The 24,094-nt window shown below is 56.2% G+C and overlaps 2 protein-coding genes across 4 annotated transcripts; one reads left to right on the forward strand and one right to left on the reverse strand.

Moving 5' to 3' along the window:
* Nucleotides 1-1,423: 1,423 nt before the first annotated feature.
* On the reverse strand, nt 1,424-12,273 carry LOC310887095 (uncharacterized protein; the record flags this gene model as incomplete). The annotated part of the gene is made up of 4 exons (XM_083812581.1): nt 1,424-6,434; nt 7,191-7,514; nt 7,605-8,785; nt 12,253-12,273. 4 exons carry the CDS (start codon nt 12,271-12,273, stop codon nt 6,290-6,292), a joined length of 1,671 nt encoding a protein of 556 aa, XP_083668707.1. The 3' UTR covers nt 1,424-6,289.
* On the forward strand, nt 8,474-22,809 carry SLC16A1 (solute carrier family 16 member 1). 3 transcript variants are annotated; one of them, XM_083812393.1, is made up of 5 exons: nt 8,474-8,602; nt 16,790-17,047; nt 19,340-19,483; nt 20,018-20,878; nt 21,204-22,809. In XM_083812393.1, exons 2-5 carry the CDS (start codon nt 16,831-16,833, stop codon nt 21,479-21,481), a joined length of 1,500 nt encoding a protein of 499 aa, XP_083668519.1. In that variant the 5' UTR covers nt 8,474-8,602; nt 16,790-16,830; the 3' UTR covers nt 21,482-22,809. The 3 variants fall into 3 exon arrangements, with proteins under 3 accessions (XP_083668519.1, XP_083668520.1, XP_083668521.1); XM_083812394.1 differs by lacking the exon at nt 8,474-8,602 and adding an exon at nt 8,834-9,167; XM_083812395.1 differs by lacking the exon at nt 8,474-8,602 and adding an exon at nt 14,515-14,774.
* Nucleotides 22,810-24,094: the final 1,285 nt, after the last annotated feature.

Consider the following 24,094-nt stretch of genomic DNA (forward strand, 5'->3'; position numbering starts at 1 on the left):
GCTGGGGCAGAAAAACAGCCTCCACCACAGCTTCCTGCTGTGGTCCGGCAGCCCTGTGGATGTGGAGATGCTCCCTGCGTTTTGGAGAGCCTAGAGCCAGCTGGGGGCTCAGTGCTACAGTGGAGCTCCTGGGCAGAACGGGGGGCACTTGCCAGGCTAGCACAAGCCCCTGGGGTTCCAGGGGCACGGCTGGAAACCTCAGGGTCCTCCTCCTCCCTTGTCCCTCTGGTTTGGGATGGGGAAGTGGGAGCCATGGGGCAGCTGCGTGAAGCGGCTGCAGGCTGAGCCATAGCACAGCCCACGCCCTGGGCACAAATTCTGTATTTTACCGAGGGATTAACGATCTTTGGTGCTTGTGTCCCAATGAACTTCCACCTACAAATAAGTATTTGCGCCTGGCAGCAACGAGTTTAATCAAAACCAAGCTTTTATAGCATTTTTTTGGTTTGTTTGTGCCCAGCTAAAACATTGCAGATGCAGCCAACTCTCCCACAGCAGATTTCTAGCAGGTTAACTTTGGACTAAGATGATAACAAATTATCTGCTAAACACACATTTGAAGGGAAGTTAATGCTAGCATGTTTGACATGTCTCTAGTTGCTCCTACTCTAATTTTCTCTGACTTTTTTTTAAGCCTGAAAACCAGGGGAAGGGGTACAGTGTCTTTATCCTAAGATGGAACATGACCTCCTGCTTAAACACAAGGCTGGCTTTATTTATCCTGAAGTTGGGCTTGAGGAATAACAGAAATGTTTGTTGTCCCACAGAAGACTAGCTTATCAGCTGTTATTAGAGCAGGGATGATAACTCAGAATGAACAATTATTGGGCACATTTAACCCCATTCTATGTTTATGAAACATCTGAGATTTGTTAAGATTATAACTGTGGTCACTGCAAGAATTTTCTTCTGAATCTCTTTGGAGCCAGCACATGCATGTGTCCTGCGTGTATGCCAGCATTCTTGCCATGGGCTGTTGTGTAGCTGTGACTGTGTAGGTAGGTCAAAAGACATTTCATAGGGCACTTGTCCAGGTGAGAAAGCAGTTCTGGCTTGTACATAGGAGTCATTAAATTGTTTTATGTAACTTCTCTTGCCTTTACAGCCCAACCACAAGAGTTTGTGTAAACTAAACACAAAAAGCACATGAAGAAAACAGAACTGAATTGGTCAGCAGTGAGAGCTAGCTTTCACAGGTACTTTGCAGTATTTACCCAAACCTTATCCCTGGTAATGTGGACTTGGAGGGCAGAACTCAGGGCGTGTTTTGTGTTGACTCCCCCATCACAGCTTTCTTGTTGCTCACCACTACAGACAGCACTATCTCACAGAGAGCAGCTGTTGGGCCTGCCGCTCAGCAGTACAAACGCTGACAGCGTTTCTGTGAGGGCATTTCGGATGAAGTACAGACAGGGGAGTGGGATTTGCTGAACACAGAGAGTCCGCAGCCAGAGAGAGCAAAGCATCCCTGAGGGGAGGCAGGAGGGAGGTGCGGACAAGCGGTGGGATGCAGCAGGCAGGGCCCACAGCAGCTGGCAAAGCAGCAGCCGCTGCTCGGGCAAAAAGTCACCCTACTCTGACTCGCTGCTGGCAGAGCACAAAATCCTGGCCTTCACTGCAGCAAAAGGCAAAGTCCCATCGGCTGTACCAGGGCCAGGACTTCCTCCAGCGCTCAGTGCACTTTGGTGGTGCTGGACTTAGGCCTGTGTTTGCACAGGGACAGGACCTGACCCGCTTCAGAAGGTGCCGGCTCTGCACGGGCATCCAGCCAGTGCCCAGGGCGCTGCCGCCTCCTCTCCCCTCTGCCCCACCGCAGGCACTGGCCTCGCTCGTTCTGTCCCAGCGCTGGGGCTCGCGGGGACCCATGGGGACCGTGCTGCATGTGGCCACGGGGAGCCGTCAGGCTGCCCAGCCCTCGGCTGGGCTCACCAGGACTGCTCGCGCGTCAGCAGCCGGTATGTGTTGCAGCACGCAGCGGCTGCGAGCTCCTCTCCAGGGATCTTTCCTCCAAGTAAGCAGAGTTGAACAAAGCCAGGGGATAGAGGCTTTCCTGACATTGTCCATCCTGGCTCTTTGGGAACAGAACAAGTGGGGTTTTGGAATGAGCAACGCAAATGTGTATTTACACATGCACACAATAGGTCGTGTGCTCACCAGTGCTGAATGAGGAGCTAAACGTGGCTGTGCTGCTGCCAAATCCTGCCAGCAAGGGGAAGGCCAGGAGAGCAGCACTGGTACGCTCAGCCACGAAGAAGCTGCCAGCACGCGGAGCACTGCGTTCGCTTTCCTTGCACCCGTGCTCACATCCGTGCAGCCTGGGAGGCTGCGGGCGAACAGCAGTGTATTTAGAAACTGCTCCTCAGCCTCACTGCTCCTCCAAGTTGCACTCTACCATCCCCAGCGCCTGGCTGATCTCACACTGCCGCCGTCCCCGTGGGCAGGCAGCACCACGGGGGCAGCGGGGCAGGGCTGGCAGGGGACAGACACACGGACCAATGTCCGTGCTGGCTCTCCATGGCCCCAGTGGGGCCCAAGCCCAGCCGTGCAGCTGTGAATGGACGTGAATGTGCTCTATCAGCCCCAGAGCTGCCCTACTTGGACACCCAGTCTGAACAACCAGGAGCTCACCTCGGGATCTGCATCCCCCTGACTGGTGTAGGACACAATGAGCATGTCCCTGACCTCCTCCCTGCAACTTCTGCCTTCCCTTCCCAGATGTCACCTGGGTGCGGAGCAGCCCAGGCTGGGCAGTTCCTGGGGCTCTGCCCTGCTCCCAGCCTGGCCGAGGAGGTGCCTCCTGCAAGGACAGGCACTCAGCCCCACTGCTTGCTGCAGGAGCATGCACGAGGCCCAGGGCCTGTAAGCACAGCCATCCGGCAGGTGACTTCCTTCCCAAAGCACCTTCCAGCTTGGTCACCTTCATTCACCCCACATGCGGGGACCAGGGCTTCCCAGATGGCGTGGAGGGAGCAGGCTCCTTGTCATCCACAACCAGTGTGCTCAGACCAGGAAATCCCAGCCCTCTGGTGCTTGCCAGGCTCCAGGTTTAAAAATACTTAAGGAAAATAATCCTCCAGCCTTACTGAGGCCAAAAAAAAATTCTGGGCAGGTTTCAGAACAAATATTGGTGGTTGTGTTTCGTCTCCTCGGCAGGCTCCCGCGCTCTGGCCCTTGGCTCGGCGCTCGCTGCCTCCCCGGGGACTTGCGCAGCAGCGACGTCCCGGTGGCAGCCCTCGGCCACATCTCGACGTGGGAGGGGAGCGCGCCAGACAAGACATCCGCTGCGTGCTGCAAGGCAGAAGTGCGCGGCCATGCTGACGAACCAGGAGCAGCCCCATGGTGGCTGATGCTGTCGGTGGAGTTTGGGACTTCGGCATTTCACAGCCACAGCTGTGATGTGAACCCAGCCGGTGCTCACCCTCTGCTCCAGCTTCCCCTGGAAGGCAACTGCTGGCCCTGCAGCCTGGCCTCGCCGCTGCCTGCAGTCAACACATGCAAACGCCAAAGCACAGAGCAAGCGAGGGCGCCTGGGCAGGGGAGGAGGAGGAGCTCAGTGCTCTGCTGCCAGCTCCCTGCACCGGCACTGGCGGTCAGCTGGGGCAGCAGCAATGCCTGCCCCCAGTGCAGCCCTGGGCAGCTGTGAGGTGGGACCAGTGCACCCAGAGGCAGAGAGGCTTCTCCATGGTGTCCTGAGCCAGCCAGGCTGTGCCCGGAGGGAGGCTGTTTCACACCTCTGAGAGCGTGCTAAGCTCCCCCAGGATGATGTAGAACCAAAAATATCAAGTATTACACAGAGCAATAGTGTGTTGTGCAACATCTCAAGGAAACAGCTGCTGCAGCTGCTGCAGTGCAGGGCTGGAGCTGGAGAACAGCCTGGAGCTCCAGATTTTCTCCTTGGTGAGACTATCCTGAGATCATCACATGAATAACCGAACTTGCCATCCTCCCAGGAGCAGCCCAGTCACCAAATGTGCAGGCAGTGGAAGCTGACCCTGGTGGTGCCTTGTGTGGAGAGGGAGCAGAGCTGCAGCCAGATCGAAGATCAAGGGACATGGCAACAGATGCCACCAGCATCCGACAGCTGTGGGCCACCCAAGGCTGAAACAGGTTCTCTGGACGGGGATACAAGGGAGAGTACAATGCAGGTGAGGCAGTGCTATTGACCCATGAAGTTATTTGATGTGGAATATGGTTAAATTATTTGCAGAGCCCCCACCTTTTCCTCCCCACCCCAAGAACAGGAATAGAGTCATTAAAACAGCATGTTCTGGGACAGCAGCGATCCCGCGGGAGGGCTGTACACGGTGAGAAGTACGCCCACCACTGTGGCCTGACGCCGTACCCCTGCCTCCTCCCTTGGGGATCCCTAGGGCTGCCCGAGAGCTCTGCGAGGAAGATCATCCCAGTGGCTGGTGAAATGTCACAGAATGGGATCCTGTGGCCGGTTGGACTGGTCTGGGTGTCCCTGAGGGCGCTGACCCCAGTGTGAGGGGGATGGCGGGTGGGGTGTTCCGCTGCCTGCACCACCCTGAGAACGGGGTCTCCGTGCCCTGCACAATCCCGGTGCCGTCCCATCCCAGGACACAACCCCGCTGAGGTGAGATTCGCCTCCAGGCAGAGCTCCGAGCCGCTCCTTGCCAGGGAAAGCTTTGGCCCCTCAGGTGTGGAGGCACTGACCCCTGCCAGCCAGCCCGCAGGCGGGGTGCTGCCCTGTGCTTTCCCCAGGGAGAACACTTGAGCAGAAGACCTGGCACTGCCAAGATGTGCTGTCAGGCAGCCAGCACTCGGGAGGCGAGCATGGAGAGCGTGGAGGGAACGAGCTGCTGTGCCGTGAACATATGGGGCAGCAATCTGCAGGGAAGGACGGCAGCCCCCACGTTCCTGGAGGAGCGAGCAGAGACCTTTCGAGTCCCCACAGAGCAGGAGTCAGCACTGAAAGTACATCGAGCACCAGCACCTTCCCCCGGCTGCAAGGACAGCAAGGAAGGAGGAACAGAGATACAATTTCTTGTGCCAGATAAGCTTCTTGGCAAAAGACAACAGGCTGCTATACTCTGTACCAGCAGCGGCCCAAGGAGACGAGCCAGAGCGTGCTCACCTCAGGAGACGAGGAAGAGGCGCAGTGCAAGGGTCGAGGCAGGACCACGGTGTGCACATGGCATCTCTTAGGGCTTGCCGTGTGGTCTCCACGTGGCCAAGGACCCCTTACTTCTAGGCAAGCGCCCTGCCCCGGCCTCGAGGACCCACACGTGCGCAGCAGGCGAAGGATCCCCCCGGAGCAGCCGCCCTCAGCCCCGCACCGCAGCGTTGGGCCCAGCCGCAGGGGGGTCAGGGCTGCCCTGGGAGACACTCCGTGAGGCCATCCTCTGCCTGCTGCCGCACGTCGTCTGACGCCCAAGTTAATGTATTTGTCTCACCACATGCCCCTGCAACTCATTTTTGTAAGGAATTCGTTCTGCTGCCATTGTTAACACGTACTGGTGCAATTAATATGGTGAGGGAGGGTAAGAAAAATGTCAACTCCCATCCCGCTGGCAGGGCAGCAGATGCAGCTCTCTCTGAAGCCGTCATTAGCACCTGGACTCGGGAGCACGGGAGCACTTTGCAGAATACGATCCTGTTAATCCTTCGTTTGCTTCCCAAGGGAGGACGTGTTTGTGTACCTGGGAGCAACCAAGTTCCATGTGAGCTGGAGGAAAAGCTTCTTCACTCGGAGGGTGACCGAGCACTGGCGCAGGTTGCCCGTGCTCGTGGAGTCTCCTTCTCTGTAGGTATTCAAAGCCACCTGGACGTTATCCTGGGTAATGCGCTCTAAGGGACCCTGCTTGGGCAGGAGGGCTGGAGTGGATGATCTGCAGGGGTCTCTTCCAACCTCACCATTCTGCGATTCTATGAAATAGGCAGAGGACAGAGCAGGGAAGGAGCCCAGGCCCTCGTCTGGATTGACTGAGAGCAGTGTTAGCCTCAGTGAGCGTACAGAAGACCACATTTGCAAAGGTTTTCTATTGATTATTAGTGGCCATTTAAAACATTTTATCAACAATTTCTTCCTAAGACATATTATTTTCTAAACAATGACAGAAGCTGTTACACACCCCTAAACAATGTCATGCCTTTGTCATCCGACGGAGGCAGACCCCCCACGCTCCCCAAGGACGGCGCTCCGACGCCTTCTCTTCCACAGCCATTGTCACAGGGTCGCGAGGATGAGTGAACTCACGGCCTGGAAGCTCAGTTAAAGTTAAATGTGAACCCAAAAGTTCAGAAAGCCTTTTTTTCCGAAGCCTAGTCAGGAAACTAGAATGGATATCTTGAAAGAACAGGCTTTCCCAAGAGATTTCCAATAATTCCTGGATTTGGACTCCTGTTTGTTACCTCTCTTATCAAGCAGGACACACGTATTCATCACAGATGAGAGGGATAGCCTTTTACACCTGTTGGAGACATTAATTCCAATGGAAACCAAAGCTAGTGATTATATTTTAAGATTACTATAAGTCCTTAGTGTTTACAATGGGATACAGAAAACCTGAACTTGAATTACTCTGCTGTGACCTCTCACTCATTCTGGAAGTAAAATGGCTTGGCTGTACCCAATTTTAAACTCGATTAACAACAAACGCAGCCAGTAGTAAGGACTGCAAGGCTGCTTATAGTTGCTTTTCAAGGGCAGCTTTGTTGCCCAATATCCTGAAACAATATCCTGTTTTCCTCACAAGAAAAAAATTCCTGAAGGGATTAATATTAAATCTGCCTTTTAAAGGAGACAGAAGAGCAGAGGCACAGAACATGGACTCCTTCCCACTGTCTACAAGATGAAGCAGCAGCAGCAGCAGCAGCAGCACCGTCCCACAGCTTCCACCGGCTGGCCAAGCCCGTGCAGCTCCGGCAGTCCCCTGCCCCTGAGCTCCGCTGTGCCTGGCCCCTTGTTTTCTGCACTCCCCCAGCACGCAGCCGTGCCCGGGGGGCACTGTCCAGCAGTGCCCAGGACATGGCGCGGCCTCCCCCGTCACGACGGCACTGCGTCCCCGCGCCGCCTGCCACGCTTCTTCCAGGCGGCGCAGAGCACTGGCTCCTAGTTAAGGTGTTACAGGATGACAAAGCTAAGTGGCACTTCGAGTTTGATCCCAAATCGCCCTTTTTAATTATTATTTGTCTTGTTGTCTAAGCAAAACGGAGTGCAGACCTACCCCTGTTTACTAAGTTGCACGGTAGATGTACCAAGAAAGCCTTCCACCCGCCCACTCCTTGGTTCACGTCGTCTTGCTTCAGAAGTGGGTGAGTGAGTTTGCTGCAGTGCCTGGTGTTCTTTTATCGAGTGCACCTGGCCCATTAAGTGCCTTGACATAGAGCACACCCATGCACACGCTTGCTGTGGTGAAGAGGAACCGTGGTTGCCTTTGATATGAAAGGGATTGCACCTCCCCTGCGGCTGCCCCAGCTCCCATCTGCTGAGTGTCACTGCCTTTTTGCCTCTCATGGCTCCGAGGTGAACTACACCACTCTTTTCTGCTCTAAAACAAATTAGAGCATTAGACAGGCGACCCAGAAGACAATTAACTTCATTAGGCCGCAGGAGCCAGCAGCTCCAGGAAAGCACTCACAGGTAACAGCCCCCTCGTGCAGGATTTGTTACGCACGGGGAGCGCGGTGCTCGATGCGTCGCTGCCACCATTTTGCATCCGGACAGCGAGGGGCTCTGCGCGTGGGCAGCTTCCAGCACCTTCCAGCCCCTTCCACGCTCCGTCAGTGAGCCGGCCGGGCCCGGGCCATTACCTGCGGAACCGACGGGCACAGCCCCAGAATCTGCGAGGGGCGAGCGGGGCGCCCGGCAGCACGTCCCAGCTCCCGGCCCAGGGCTCCGAGCACGGCCCCGCGCCGCCGGGCCCCAGCGGGGCCTCTCCCGGCTGCCGCCACCGGGCTCCGGGGCAGCGCCGGGGGTCGCGGCCTGCGCGGGGCCGGCCCGGGGCAGGCTCCCTGCTGCGGGGCCCGCTGCTCGCCCGTCCCCGCCGACACCCCCGGGTCGTCTCCCGCTGGCAGCTCCTCGCCGCCTTCTTGGCAGCGCTGCCCGCGGCTCGGCCGGCGGCACCACCGGGTCCCCCGGCAGCAGGGCTGGAGGGGCTGCGCCGCCGCGCCCCCGCCCGAGCGGAGCCCCCCGGGAACCAAACGGAGAAGCCCCGGGGGATGCCGCAGCGGGCGGCCCGGCGGTGCCCCCACTGCACCCGTCCCGGTCCCGGTCCCGGTCCCGGTCCCGGTCCCCCTCCCCGCGGGGCTCAGGGCAGCCGCGGCCGGCGTCGCTCCCTGTGCCCGCTCCGCGCCGGCGCCGCGTTTCCCGCCCGTCCCGGCGGATGGCGGTGGGGCGGGGCGGGGCGGGGCGGGGGGCGGTAGTGGGGGGGGCCCGGTACGTGCCGGGGCACACGGCGGCGGCGGAGGGGCCGGAGGGGGCTCGGGCGGGGGCCGCGCGCTGGGGGCCGGGGCGCGCACGTGGCGGGGGGGCGGGGCCGTGCCCAGGCCCCACCAGCGGCTCCGCCCGCCGCGCGGCCCCGCCGCCCTTATAACGGGCGGGGGCGGGGGTGCGCTCGGCTGGCGGCTGCACGCGCAGGTAGGGCCCGGCGGGGCCACGTGGCGGGGGCACCGGACCGGACCGAGACGGGGCGGGGATGGGGGGCCCCGGGTTGGGGGGCTCGGGGCGGGCGGCGCGGCCCCGCGATCCCGGTGCCCCGGGGCTGCCGCTCCCGGCCTGGCGGGGGCGCGGGGCGCTGCCGGGACCTCGTGGAGGGCGCACCTGCGGCGGGGACACGCGTGGCCGGGAGAGGGACGCGAGCTCCTGCGGGCCGGGCCGGTAGCTGCCGCCCCGTGCCGCCGGGGGATGCGAGGCGGCCGGCCCCGGGCCCCCCCTCGTGGCCTGCGGGCACGGTCTGCGCGGTGCCGCTGCTCCCTCCCCGTAGCTCCGGGGCCGGCCCCCGGACCGCGTGCCCGGGGATCCACAGCCGCCGGTCGGCGCCGGGCCGGGGCGCTCGACGCGCAGCCGGGGATGCCCAGCCCTCGTTCCGTGACCTTTCCCGTTAGAGGGTTCCGGTTCCCGGGCCCGCGTTCACCCCCTGCCCCCGCGAAGGGCCAAGGGCAGGCGGTGCTGTCCGACGGAGCGCCTCGGGAGCCGCCGAGAGGTGAACGGGGACCGGGAGGGGCGCCTCGGGGAGCGGCCGGTGACCGGCGGGGCCGTGGAACGGAGCCGTCCCGGGGCGCCGCAGCCCTCGGGCCTCCCGGTAGCGGGGAGGGCGAACCCGCACCTTGTGAGCGGCAGATAGGGGGGGAGCCGGGGCTGAGGCGATTACAGCCCGATCCGGGCGGCCGATAACAGCGGGGAAGGGGACCCGGGGCCCGGCAGCGCCTGGGCCCGGGGCGGCGGGGGGGTGACCGGGCCCCTTGGGCTGCTGCTCCTCGCCCGTGCTTCGCGGCCCCCCAGCCGGGGCCGTCGATACACCCCCGACCCGGTGGCTCCGGCCGTGCTCGGTCGCTCCGCAGCGCGGTTCGGGACTGGCGGTGGGCCCTGGGGGTCTGTGGGCAGCCTGGGGGCCTCCGGCGAGCTCCAGGAGCGCGGTGCTCGGGGGTCGGAGCGGGGCCCGGGGGCCCCGAGCTGCTGGGGGTGCGCGGGCCCCGGCCCCCGGCACGGCCCGCGGCGGGGGCACAGCGTGCGGGGGCGAGCGGCGCTCACGGGGCTTGCGAGCGACCTGAGGAGAGTCACGAACAGGGGGGCCACGAGGAGAGCTGTAGCTCCCCTTGGGGAGGCTCAGAGGGGACAGAGCCGTGTCCTTTGTCCTCCCCGGGACAGCAAGTCCTCAGAGCATAACGCCTCAGTGCTGTCCTCCCCTCTGCCAGGCTCCTGCTGCCCCCTGAGCTGGGGCGGTCTGCACGAGGTGTTCTTGGGCTTTAATTTTCGAAGGGGGAGGGGGCTAAAAAACAAGTCTTTTTTAGTTTCATCACAAGACACCTGAAATCCAATGATACTGTTTTCTTGCTTTTCTGTGTGCCTGGAGCCTTTCTGTGGTGCACAAGCATCCTATTTTCATGCTAAGTGAGGTAATTTAGTGCAGGCTGACTCTCCTGGGCGTCTTCGCTCTGAGGCTTTTTTGACTCTTCAGAAGTGCAGGGCTGAGAAATGCGCTGGTGCGGGGAACAGCCACTGCGTGCCTGGGCTGGGCGGGTGGCTGGGGCTGCAGGCAGAGACCCCGCAGCTCCTGTTTGCTGCCTTTGTGAGGAGTCTTCTCACTTACCCACCGGTGTGGTGGATCCTCTGGTTACAGGCAAGTGTTTTGCTCCTGCGCTGCGAACTTCCCTGCCATGCCACGAACGGGACCGTATTCTTTCTGCCCTGGCCCTTCAGGCAGAGGGGTGAGAGCATCACCCCCTTCTGTGAAAGCCAGGAGGTGGTTCCCACTAAAAAGGTGCCAATGGCTCATGTGACTTCTGCTGCACTCAAATCTCTCGCTTGTCTTGATTTAATCTGGCAGCTAAGGTGGAAAATACCCAGTGACTTTTATAGGCTGGAGACTTCCAGTGCTTTACTTTATATATCCCTTGTGAGGAGTTGAAAAGTTGCACGTAGGCTACGCAGGCAAGCTGTATCTGAGCATTATAGCGCTAATCTCACAGTTTTATAACTTCTATTTCCTTCTGTGGAGTCAGCCTATAACAGTAATCTTTCTTAAGAAGGCAGGAGCCTCTTCCCATTATTGTCTATAAAAGTCGTTATGAAATTGCTTCCTTTAAAGCTGTTGCTGTATAATTGTGCTGTAGCCCAAGAAGGTCTGTGTGAGGCTGTAGTTGATTCCTGAAACCACAGTCACCCAGGTGCTGTCGGGTGGTCTCATCCGCGGAGCTGGAGCTGCTTTAGCCCTACTTCAGAGGCTCTAAAGAGGCAAGGATACAGAGGTGGCTGAGAACAAAGAGCTCAGGCTGGTGCCCTTAGGAAAAGGAGCAGTAATGTTTTGACTGTAGCAACTGTGTGACTCTCTGGATTTCTGCAGCCTCACGCAAACTTTCGCTCTGCAGCGAAATCTGGAGGGGATGTGTCTTTGGTGGTATTGATGTCTGATGAAAGAATGCCGATGCTACTTGGTACCACATTTTTCTCATTCTGAGCATTTCTTGTTGAGGCACAGGTCATCTCCGAGGCTCTGAGGAGGAGCCCCTGGCACCCAGGCCCTCGTTGCCTGCACCTGGGACATGCTGCTGCACAGCCGGGAGGTGCCGGGCTGGGGGGCTGTGTGTCTGCAGCCCTCACAGCTCCGCTTGTGGGTGAGCTTACGGCTTCATGCCGGGGACACAGCACGAGAGGCACAGCCATGGAGCCTGGCAGCCCTGCCTGGTGCGGGAGGCGGCTGTGCCCGGGCTGGCCTCTTGCTGTTGTGTTTGCAGGGGCTGTGCTGGGCGTGCAGCTGATCTGGGCAGTAATGTTCCTGTAACCTGTGCGTGAGGTTTGCCTGTGGTTGTGGGTCAGAGGGTTCTGGGAGAGCTTCGCTTGAGTCATGGCAATTGCCAGGCAGCAATGTAAGAAAACAGCCAAGGTTTTCCCCTTGATCTCTTTGATAGCTTGCTTAAGCTTGCTTCATGCTTTCTCATACCAGTGCTTGGTATGAGAAATACCATACTCCCATACCCTCGGTCCTTGCTCAGGCAGGCTGAGCATCACTGGTGGTAACAGCAGCCTGGAATGGGTGCTTGTAATGGACCCATTTTGGAGGGAGAAATCATTGCCTGTTTCGTTTGTTCCCCCCACAATCCCCCCTTGTGCTCCTGACAAAGGGTCTCGATGTCCCGCTCCCTCAGCCAGCTTGCTGAGTGGTCTCAGGAGGGTGGGCAGCGCCGAGGGCTGCAGACAGCGAGGGTGGCTGGTGACCTGTGGCGCAGCCTTTCTGTAGCCTGCGAACCAGGTGCGGTGGCTGCTGTGCAGGGGATTATCTTCAAATCCCTGGCGTGCTCTGTCCTCAGCAGACGGTGTTTGTAGTGGCTGATGTTCAAGGAGAGCCTCCAGCGTGCGCGGCAGCCCTGCCCAGGTGAGTGCTCGCCCGCCGGGTGCCGGTGAGTGGGCTGCCGCGCACCTCTGCTCCCGCTGCTGCAGGCTGGGGCTTGCACCACTGCGGGATCCAGCTCTGAGCTAAAGATGAAGGCAGCTGCCACTTGCTCCTTCCTTTATGAGTGCAAAAGTCTTGCCTTTTGGCGTCTAGCTGTCTGGTCTCCAGGCTGGCTCACCAGGCTGGCAGACTGGAGCATGTCTAGGGATATGCTGGCTGCTTTCTGGTAGAGGAGGGGTGCTGAGCAGGCTGTGCAGCTGCTGGCAAAAGAACCTTGAGCTCATCTGTGTGGGCTGCTGTCCTTGGGCAAACTCTTTACATGCTGCTGACCTCGCTTCACCCTGGGAACAAACGCTTCAGCTGAGCAGGACCTCAATTGAGTATTGTTTTGGTGCAGAGCCCTTGCAAATGCTGGGTCGTCACGTATGCCATGTACAGCCAGGTTAAACCCTCGGCTGGGGGTGCTCGCTAGAATTACATCCCCATGCTTAATTCCGTAAACCTGCTTTAAACCAGTGGAAGCAGCATCTCGTTAGCTTATAACAATCTGTGTTTGATCTTTCCTTTAGCCAGAAAAAGTCCAAATCTGAAGCTATGAAGCGTTATTCACCATAAACAGCTTGCAGCTGCTAGCAGCTCCCTCTCCCCAGCAATGAGCACAAGACTTCAGCTCAGGCGAAGGGATGCTTGGTTTCTGTTGTGGGTGCTGCCTGCCTGTGGCTGCCAAGCGAGTCCTGCTGCTCTGGGAGAGGTTTTAAAAGCACCCAAGGCAGTGGGTGCAATGTGGATGTGTGCCTGGTGAGGTAAAACCCTGAGCTGGAAGGATGGGAGTGAGAGGGGACGGGCGGGGACCTGCGGGGAGAAGCCTCTTCTCTTCCTGCCCTGAAAAAGCATTTTGAGGATACTTTGCTAAAGGGCTTGCCCCAGAAATATTTTTCAGCATTTGCAGTGCCTTATAAATGTGATCCTCTGTCTTTCTGCTGTGGAATCCTGCCAATCTGGGGCTTATAAAAGCACAGTAATTTGCTGCATTATGTAAGCAGAAGTCTTAAAATCTTCCTGATCCAGGCAGCTTCAAGGAAGGAATCGCAGTACCAGTGCGTGGGACCTGGGAGGAGGAAAGGATCCTGGTCTTCTCCAGGACCTGTTCCTGGATGGTACGGTGCGGATTGCCTTAGTTTCTGCTCTCACCATTGCTATGTGGGAAGAGGGCTTGCTGTAGGCTACCCATTCCTGCAGATTTGTCAAGAAGTTTACAGGCTGGCAGATGTGATACTTGCAGTCATTACTCGGGCTCATCAGTCTTAATTACTGCAAATATGGTTATTTTATTTCCTAATAGGGCAAACTGTAGCTGCTGCCTGGCAGCTGTGAATTTGATTTCCAAACATGTCTTACACGTTGCAGCTCTTCCAAAACAGAACTGCAAATGTCATAACTACGTTGTTTTTTCAAAGGGGAGGGAAGCTTTCCTTTTGGACTGACTGCCTCGCATGTGCTTTTTTCCACTCATTTGAAACTACGTCTGTGTGGGGGCAAGGAGGAAATCAGAAAGAAACCTTAATGCGGTAGAAGGAAAAGCTTTCTAAAACTGGTCTGTCTTAATAAGGATTTGTAATGAGTCAGGGAAAAATGTTGTGGCACGCAGAACTCATGTAAACCCTCTGGCGTCAGACTTTGGGAATCTAGCTTAATGGTCTCAAACTTCCTAGAGCTGCTTTCAGGCCAAGGCTTTTCACCAAGCGTTGGCAATGCAAGAGAGGTTATGTTTAACCCCCCAGAAGTCCCTTCTTTTATAGGAAGATGCCACCTGAACAGCCGTAGGAAGAGGAATGCTGCTTGCAGAGGAAGAACAAATAAATGAACCAAGCCACAGTAATTTTGGCACAGCTGAGCTTCTCGGGAGTGATAGAAGAATCAAACCTGTGTTCTGTCTCAGAAGCAAAGTGGAAAAATCCCTAACCGCATCAACACCCCCCAGCTTTTTGATTTGATATCTTTTATTGCCAGTAGCTTTTATTTGTGCTATCGGGTAGTTCTTACTACTTGCTAGTAGCTGGTAGTTTTTATCAAAATGTGCTAGTTTCTCTTTTAAGAATGTTTCAGGCAAATCAGGATAGTTAGATGATGCCTTAAATCTTACTGAATGCTGTGAAAGCTCAGTCTGACTCAGAAAGCAAGAGCAAGCAGGAAACTTCAGTGTGCACTGTTCGGGAGGTGGTGTTAAACCCCAATATTCATATCAGCTTTCCAGAAAGTACGTAACTTCTGGGTGAGTTGCCTCAATGGCCAGAGGGCAAAGTGCATGGTGGCTGCTTGTCGTGCAGGGCTTGGCTGGCACCGTCCTTGCTGGGGACCGGCCGGTGGCTGCGGTGAGTCGGGCCGATGGGGGGGCTCGCTTTGGGGAGCGTCCTGTCAATGATTTGTTTGTTTGAAGTGGCAGCGTGCTTGTGACAGTCATGTGCCGCATTGGCCAGGGCGCAGGCAAAATACCCTTCCAGCAGGGAAGCTCCGTGCCTGGGCCAGGCTAAACCAGTCTTAAGGGCTTAGGGAAGGCAGCCTGCAGCGCCGCCTCCCTCCTGCTGCTGCTCAGGGCGTCCTGGGCCTGTGGCCGGGAGGCCTCTGCTTGGCAGGAGGAGCTGCGGGGCTCCGGCGGATGGCGGAGTGAAAGAGCAAATGAAAGCGATACGGGTACCTGCAGTAACGCACGGGCTGCCAGGAGCGGGAGGGAGTGCGCCAGGTGGATGCTGGCATGCAAGTGGCCGTGGATGAGATAGTAATCACCGTGAGCCCAAACGGATGCGTGCTATAAATAGGACACGTTGCAGCTTTGTTTGACTTAGCATGCCGCTTTGCATTTGAAGTTATCACTGCGTTGCGTTGTGACTTACAGGAGCTCTGAAGAAAGGTCTTGTGCTTGAAGACGACTTTTTCTTCAACGGAAAACCTGAGCAGCAGAGCAGAAAACTAGCAGGAGGGTTTAGATTCTGCCAAAGGAGCCTGCCGCCCCCTCCATGGCTCGCAAGGCTTGGTCTGAGCAGAGCGTGGCCTGGCGGTGCTGCAGCCGTTGCAGTGGGCCCGAGCTGCCTGGCTCTGAGCTCTGCCTCTCCCTGGCTGGGCTGTCTGCTGGCCTGGCCGCCTCCAGCAGATGTCCTGCTGCAGCAGGCAGGATCCCGGCTCCGAGAGCATCTTGAAATCTGCAGGGGCACGCCGGAGTTTCAGGGACTGTGGCAGTTCCTGCTGTTTTGCATATTGTGAAATGTGTATGTGAGCAGCTGGTCTGGTTGTGCTTCCTCTCTGGGGTGGTTTGTGCTGCTCTCTGCTGCCTGGAGCAGCCTTGTTTTTTTCAAATAACCACAGCTTTGGTGTGTGAGCAGGCCGTACAGCAAGTACAGGAGCTGCAGTACTGGAAGTGCACGAGCAGCCTTCCTCTTGCACTGAACCAGCCTTTCCATGTTCTGCCTCTCTAAGAAGGATCCCATGGTTCGGCAGATACAGCTGAAATTTATTTTGTTTTCTAATCCTGTCTGTTTTCGAACTTCTAAGGTCAATGCTGCTTGTATTTGGGTGCTCTCATGAAATCTACTGCAGCTTTTTTTGGTATCGGAGAGGAAGTGTTTGGCTATGGCTTGGTTACGGGGTGGGTGTGGAGACGTCCTGTAGGGGCAGAGCCCTGGGGAGGCCGGCCTGGAGCGAATCCACCTCCCGCCCCGGGGCTGCGGTGAGCGCAGGGAGCCCTGGCAGCATCCCGGGAAGCTTCTCGCTGTTGTTGCTCGTGGCTAAGTTTAGCTGCGGCCTGTGACCTTCAGGGGGGTGTGCTGGGGTGGCACCTGTCTGTCTGCCTCTTCTGTTTTTTCCTGGTGTGCGTGCACTTAATAACCTGGGTGTGCTGCCCCTGCTCCGGGCAGCCCTCCAGAGCGTGGGGTGGCTGCTCGAGGTGGCCTCCTGGGGTCCCTGCCTGCCTCTGGGGTTTCCCCTCCGGCCCTTGCCTGCCTGCAGGGGAGCACTTGCCACTGCCTGGAGCGCCGGCGCCTCGCTGGCCTTCCCTGGGTGAGGGTCAGGAAGGCTGTGGACCTGCTGGGACACTGCTGGGGGCTGTCAGGGCTTGGTTTTAGCATTGCCAGTGGGGATTAATTAATGGGTCTCACTGATAGCAGATTTCATGAAAACCTGTGTGAGCAGCTCAGTGCTGGGGGTGCCCAGTGCCCTGCTCCCGGTGTGTGCTGGGTGGTTTTGGCACTGCCCTGGGGCCACGCCAGGGACCGCGAGCCCCATCCTGACGGGTGCTGCCCTGGGGGACCCTCCGGGGGCCCGGCCCGGTGCTGCTGGTAGCACGGCCCTGCTGTGCGGCCTCCTCTTTGTTGCTGTGCCCGGCTGCTGTTGGCAAGGTCACCGCCTGCCCTTTTCGGCTTATAATAGCATATCGTGTCTTCAACCTGTTGTTTATAAATACCTGCTTGCCAGGGCTTTTAAAGGCCACCGGTGATTTGAGCCTGTGACTTGGGAGAGCCTTCTGGGGCCAGCGTGCTCACGAGCCTGGGGTGCGCCATGCTCAGACCAGCTCTCCTGGAGGGGATCTGGGTGCTGGTGTTGCTGCCTGGCAGCACCGCGGGCCTGCTTGGTGGCGTGCTCGCCTTGCAGGCAGGGCTCTCCACGTGGCAGGGCAGCGGGGACTCAGTCCGCGCTCAGCCGAGACAATACTTTGTCCTTTGCAGGTCTTTGAGCCCCGACCGAGTCATCACCAGCTTCGTTCAAGATGCCACCGGCCGTCGGAGGCCCTGTGGGATACACTCCTCCTGAAGGAGGGTGGGGATGGGCTGTGGTCATCGGAGCTTTCATCTCCATCGGGTTTTCCTACGCCTTCCCCAAATCCATCACTGTGTTCTTCAAAGAGATTGAGGTCATCTTCAACGCATCTAGCAGCAAAGTCTCGTGGATCTCCTCCATCATGCTGGCTGTTATGTATGCAGGAGGTAAGTGAACTGGAGACAGCGGTGTTGGAGTATGGGGTGCTGGGTCTGATTAATTGCATCTCACTGTAACAACAACAGCCAAAATTTTACTAAGAGTTGGAGCGTTAAGTGAGAACAAAACTTCCCTTAGCAAGTTTGCTTGAAGTAGATTGCTCAAAAAGTTCTTTTTAATGCCCAGAATGCAGAAGCTGGGTTAATCTGTCCTTCTCAGCAAAGCTGTAGGTAAAATCTTTCCGGGGAGTTACAGCTTGTGTAATTCTGCACTTGTTACAATGCACGGCTGATGCTGTGTCTGCCTCCAGCACCCACCAGGAGGCTGGGGGCACGGCTGTGCTGAGCAGAGGAGCCCTGTTCACAGGGTCTTTCTTTCTCTTTTAGATAAGACTTTTTTGAATCCAGCAAGCAGTGGCTGTCTGTAAGGATCTGTTCCCTCTTCTGATCAGCTCTGACTGCTGAAGCTTGATGTCTGTTCTTCCCTGCTGGTGCTGAGCAGTGCCTTAGACAGCTTGTGCTGGTTGGAGATGGCAGAATGCACTGGAAGCACAGAAACACGAGCAAAATAAAGCGAACTACTTAGAGTGAAACAGCTCCCCTCCCCGTGCTTCAGAAGCTGCTTGGAGTCTCTTAATCCCCAGGCTGTGCATTCGGTGTTTCTTTATACCAGCTAGGAGCAGGCAGCCTGCGGTCTGCTGGGGCGATGCATTTCCAGTCCTTGCATCTCCTGTCCCTAAGTCCCAGTGCCTTGTACCAGCTTGCAAATGCAGTTTTGCACCGGGTAGCCGGGCTGAAAGAAACTCTTATTGGGACACTGCTGTTGTGTGTACTTCAGAGGCAAATCAGAGCTTGTACTGCTGCCATCCTAAGCTGGCAAAGTGCCCGAGTCTTATTTGCATTTGTGCATTAGAAGGAGCTGACGTCAGCGGCCTGGCTGAGCGTGAGGCTTTTCCTTTGGGGGAAACAGGCTCTGCTTTGTCCTTGCTTAGCTAGCGAGGCGACCGGCACATCTCCCTGCTCCAATGTTATAACAAGCTTGTAAACCATGTAGCTGCCTTAATGAGGCTCGATCTGGGCCATTCCTTCTCCTGGTGTGCTGAGAACCAGTCTCGCTGAGTGCCCTGGGGGCTACAGTGCCTGGTGCTCCTCATGGGCTTGGGTCTGGGGGACTCCCTGTCCCTTCCCCTTGCTGACGCTGCCTCTCCTGCTCATCCTGAACAGTTAGCACCAAATCCCAGCAGCTCACCTACCTTGACCTGTTTGCCTGTGACCTGGTAACACAGGTGCTGCCACCCACACCCAGGCAGATGCATCCCTCTGGCCTCTAGGAGAGCTGCTGCAGCAGCAGCCAGGGTTCCCAAATGTTCTTCAGGCTTTGTTTAAACTAGGCAGAAAGGTCAAGTAGCGTCTGAGGACCCGTGAATAACATGTTGACAGCCTTGCTATCTGTTAATGGTAAAACTAGGTTTGTTAATATTCAATGGATGTTCATTCAGTTTATTTAAATACATCTTAGTATCTGTAGAGCATGCTTCACAGTATCTAATCACTGTTTGCTTTGGATTAAAGCTGCTGATAATGAAGCACTTAGAAGGCAGGTGTGCAGAGCCATTGGGCTTTTCCTACCTCAGGGTAGCAGTGAAAACAGAAGCTGCCTTTCCCCTGTGCCTCCCTGGTGCAGCACAGTGGCCTTTCCTCCTGCGAGCTGTTGGGGCACTTTGCCCAGTGCCCATCGAAGCTGCTGCTGCTTCACAGCCGTGTCTGGTTCCCATGGGAAGCTGGAAGGGGGCTGTTACCCTGTTGGGCTTTGCCCAGCCCCTGGGCTGTGGTGGTGCAGATGGTGGCCCACGGCCACCGGCCCAGTGCTGGGCTTTGCCCTGGCCCAAAGCCCTGGCTGTGGGGAGCAGGTGGCCCAGGAAGGCAGCTTACCGTGGCCCACAGTGTTGCTGTGTGGCCCACAGAAGGCAGCTTGCACAGGAAAGTCATGGCTTTCGGCAGCCGTAAACAGCTCCTGGTGCTCAACAGAAGCCACAGCCTACAGCACTTGCTGTAGTCTCGCTTCTCCAGCTGGGATTTCAGCGTGTGCTTTAACCAAATGTCACTCTTATCTTCAGCTGTCTCTGCACCTTCTGTCCTTTCCCCTTACCCCGGTTCCCTTGCTGGGTGAAGCGTCACCATGTGGGAACTGGAAGCCTTTAGCTGTAGACCTCCTAGGTGCTTGTCTGTCCTCCTGCTTGTCTGTCTGGTCTCCAGTGCAAAAGTAACTCATCTCTGCCCATATCTCCTTTGCCTTCCCAGGTCCCATCAGCAGCATCCTGGTGAACAAATACGGCAGCCGACCCATCATGATCGTGGGTGGGTGCCTCTCCGGGTGTGGTTTGATTGCAGCTTCTTTCTGCAACACTGTGGAGGAGCTCTACTTCTGCGTGGGGGTTGTAGGGGGTAAGTGACATTCTGCTACAATGGGACTGCAACCAGGATAAGTCCTCTTCGGAGAAGGAACTTCTACCTAGTAATTCTTAGGAAACATCTACCCTGAATTTGCATAAGTGCTGATTCCCTCTATGTACTTTAGCTTAAAGGTGGCCCTGGTGACATAATGCAGAAAGAATGTAAGTGCACAGGCACTTGTATTTGCCTACTTAAAATAGAAAGCCTTCCATTATTGCTGTCTCAGGTTAGGATTGTGCCATGCCAGTAGATGTAAGGCTTGTTACGGATTGTGGCGGTTCTCCTTTTGCCTCCCCTAACTCCTGCACACAACTCCGCTGCCCTAGCTTGTCCTCCCAGAAACTGCCAGGAATGGGTAGCGAGGGGCTGCATGTTGCTTATGTAAGCTGAAAGCTAAAACAGCAGAAGTGGTACTCCTAAATTGTGAGAACTGAAACCCTGTTCCTCTTACTCGGCCCCTCTGTCAGTGCTGCTGGCTTGCAGGGGTTGCAGAACTCTGAATCCTTCATTTCTTCTCTTTTTCAGGCCTCGGACTTGCATTTAACCTGAACCCAGCCTTAACCATGATTGGCAAGTACTTCTTCAAGAAGCGTCCCCTGGCAAATGGACTGGCTATGGCAGGCAGCCCCGTGTTCCTGTCGACCTTGGCGCCTGTGAACCAGATGTTCTTTGGTATATTTGGCTGGCGAGGGAGCTTCCTCATCCTCGGTGGTCTGCTGCTGAACTGCTGTGTCGCTGGGTCCCTCATGCGACCAATTGGCCCCAAGCCAGACCAGCTGAAAAAAGAGGCTGCTAAAGAAGTGTTGCAGGAAGCTGGGAAAGCGAAAAAAGATGATGGTGATACTAGCACAGACCTCATTGGTGGGAAGGCGAAGAAAGAGAAGAGCACGCTCTTCCAGACGATCAACAAGTTCTTGGACCTTTCCCTGTTCACGCACAGAGGCTTCCTGCTCTATCTGTCGGGCAATGTGATCATGTTTTTTGGGCTCTTCACTCCCTTGGTCTTCCTCAGCAATTATGCGAAGAGCAAGAAGATTGCCAATGAGTCTGCGGCCTTCTTGCTCTCCATACTGGCCTTTGTAGACATGGTAGCCAGACCTTCCATGGGACTGGTGGCAAACACCAAGTGGATCAGACCGAGAGTCCAGTATTTCTTTGCCATCTCCGTGATTTACAATGGGGTGTGCCACCTCCTGGCCCCCATGTCCACCACCTACGCTGGGTTCTGCATTTATGCTGGCTTCTTTGGCTTTGCCTTTGGCTGGCTTAGCTCCGTGCTCTTTGAAACCCTGATGGACCTGGTGGGAGCACAAAGGTTCTCCAGCGCAGTCGGCCTTGTGACCATTGTGGAGTGCTGCCCGGTGCTTCTGGGACCCCCTCTGCTCGGTAGGGTGCCCACACGTGCAGCCCCTCTGGTCTGGCCTTACGGGGGGGTGTGGGTCCCAGCTGTGGGCAGTCTTCCTGCTGGGTTCTGTTTCTGGGTGGAGATGAGGGAGGGTGAGCACCAGCCACTAGAGCTTCCCTGGAATTTGGGGGAGTGGGGGTGGGCTGAGCACTGGCCCAAGTTGGGGGAGCAGGGGTCAGAAGGAATAAAGACCTGAAGCAAAGGTGATAGGCTTGGGCTGCTCTTGGGAATGCTTTCTCAGCCTGGAGCATTTCCCTGTTGGTGCTGGGAGTAGTTTTGCTAAGTTGTCCCTTCTCTGTCTGTCAGGTAAGCTCAATGACATGTATGGTGACTACAAGTACACATACTGGGCCTGTGGGGTCATCCTCATCGTCTCTGGGGTCTACCTCTTCATCGGGATGGGCATCAACTACCGCCTGGTGGCGAAGGAACAGAAGGCAGAGGAGAAGACGAGGAATGAAGGGAAAGAGGAGGAGACCAACATCGATGAGGCTGAGAAACAGAAAGAGGCAAACAATGATGTGGCCACCTTGCCACAGAAGAGCACGGAAGACGGTGTCAAAGAGGAAGAAAGCCACATGTGAGGGACTGGTTTTAATCCCAGTGTGTTGGGGGGAAGTGCCGCTGCCCTGAAGCGGTGTCTGGGGAAATGCTCTGGTGTTGAGCGGCTGTGAGAAGTGTTTAAACCAGGTGTTCATTTTTAACCAGGCTCTGAATTGTCTTTCCATCTGTGTTCAACAAAGGTAACAGAGCTATGTGTGCAGTATCCTCGCGTGTTTGGGGTGGGGGTGGGGGAAGGGATGACTTTTTTATATTCTGGCTTTTTAACAGTAACATGATTGTACTAATACGTGCCTTACAGTCTTCATATCTAGCTGAATCTGGATGAGCCTTAACTCTACTCTGTAAACCGTGCTTTAGCTCTGTATTCTGCTCGGGGTATGGTGTGTGTGTGCGTGTATTTTGAGGAGTTCTATTGTTAAAAAGCCATAAAAAGCAGGATACTGGATTTGTTGAAGCACAGGGGATGTCAGGGCCAAGCCCCGGATGAATACTGCTTCACACGCTTCTTACTGCAGGCTATCCACTGGGGGGAGATTTGGGCAGGGGGTCTTGAGCTCCTGTACCAGATGCCTCCTGACTCTGTTAGGTGGTCTTTAGGTATGTTTTGAAAACACTTTAGCTACTGTAGTTCTTTAAAAATCCTTCTTTTGTAGTTGTGTTCTCACGGGATATTCAGGTTGAAAAAGGATGGCTGGAGTTCATGTCGGGCGGTGTCTTCTGTGTGAGCGTCCTTCGGGCCTGAGCAGCCCTGGTGTGCATCAGCCCTCCCCGCGAGGTGCCACCTGTGGAGGGTTGGGGTCTGTGCCCCCCGTGGGTGGGAGCCTCCTGCCTCCACCTCTGCAGTGCCTCTTCTCGATGTGATGCGACCCAAACTGGGCACTGGCATGGGGGGCACCAGTCCACCGGCCCATCTGGGGGGACTCGCAGGTGCTGCCCTGTCTGTGGGGTGGGTTTCTACCTGGGAACCCCCAGCTCAGAGTCCTGACAAGACAAGTGGGTTTGGATGCTTAACGCTTTGCAGGCTGAAGGGGCCAGATAGACCGGACTATCGTTGATACATCCCTGAGACAGGTATTCTGCTTTTGCTCTTTTATCTCTTAGAAAAACCTCTTCTACTTGCTTCTGTTCAACTAAGATATTAAGGCAATGGATGCCAAACCACTCACATCTAGGATGTGTAAGGGGGTGGAAAGAATTTGTACGTATTTATTTTTTATTTTTTAGTGTTGGAAAATATCTCAACGTATGTGGAGCAGGTTAATGGCTCTCAAGTTCTAGTAAATGTTGATCAGAAATCTTGTAAGAGGCTGAGTATTTTTTCAAATAAACTTGTTTTTTTTACAATTCACCCATCAAATGTTGAACTCTTCTTTCATACTTACAGCCACGTTCCAGGAACATGACAAACAACGTATATTTGGGGGGTTAGGGGGAGATGAAGTGGGGCTAAAGCAGCCTGGCTGGTCAGATATGGTGCAAAGCAGTTCCTTAGCCCAGGTCGTGGTGTTGTGAGAGGAGGCAGCAAGGAGACTCGGTGCTTTCCTTTAGGGGCTGGTTCAGCTTCCCCGTGCAGATCTCTTCCGGCAGTGCGAAGCTCCTCAGCCTGAAACTCCTGCCTGCGGGAGAGGGTGCCCTTTCCCATGGGCACAGCGTCAGCCTTGCCAGGCTCAACTTGGGGTGTGTGGGAGTGCGTGTGTGTGCATGCCTGCGTACGTGTCTTACTGCTCCGGTTGCAGCCTTTGCATGTCAGGAAAACACAGCCTTGGGGAGAACCTGGGTTCCTACCTGCTTTTCCAGCTGTACAGAGCTCCTAATTTGATGTACCCTACCTGGGGGGGAAGCTGTTGTGGTTCCTGCAAGGGATGAAATGTTTCGCATGTCTTTCAATCTCTTCAGCTGCAAGAGGAGGCTTTTGTTTGGAGTTTGCAAGATGGCCACAACTTGGTCTTCCTATTCTTTTTTTAGAGACACTCTCCCACCCTATTTAAAAGGATGCTTATGAATGCCTTAATGTTCCTCTTTTCTATGGGGTGTGTGTAGGGGCACCCAAATGTCTGTTCTAGGGACAGGGCTGTGATGAAGAGGCTCTCCCTGCCTGCCCAGGCTGGCAGCCTGTGGTGCTGTGGGTGCTCTGGGCCTGGTGCTGGTGGGATGAGGGAACCCAAACCCTTCCTGGTCAGCCTCACACCCTGCCCCAAGTATGCCTGGTGTGGCATCGTGTGGGGTTGCTGACTGCTCTGATCTGTGCTGCTGCTGGGGTTCTCCAGCTGTGTGACAGCCAGCTCCAAATCTCACGAAACTAGACAAGGTATTTCATACTGTAGAGAAACTTTATAAAGCCAACAGTATTTTGTACAGAAGGTTCTTATTGTACTGAGAGGCGATACTGGAAAACCAAGTAACTGTATTTCCATAAATGCTGTGTCTGTTGTAGCTACTGTAACTGGTTCCCATCGCAATAAACTAACCGTGATCAGTCGAGGTGTGGTCCCTGTTCCTCTAGGTGCACACCTGTGTTGTGTTTCCAGGGGCTCTGTGCTGGGTGTCCCCTGAGGGTGAGGGGGGCATGGGGCTGCCCCGAGCTGGCAAGGGGGGGTCTGGGGGCTCGGCTGGTCACTCCTGCCCCAGCCCCT

This window comes from Anser anser (assembly GCF_964211835.1).
Source record: "Anser anser genome assembly, chromosome: 27".
NCBI classification, from domain to species: domain Eukaryota; kingdom Metazoa; phylum Chordata; class Aves; order Anseriformes; family Anatidae; genus Anser; species Anser anser.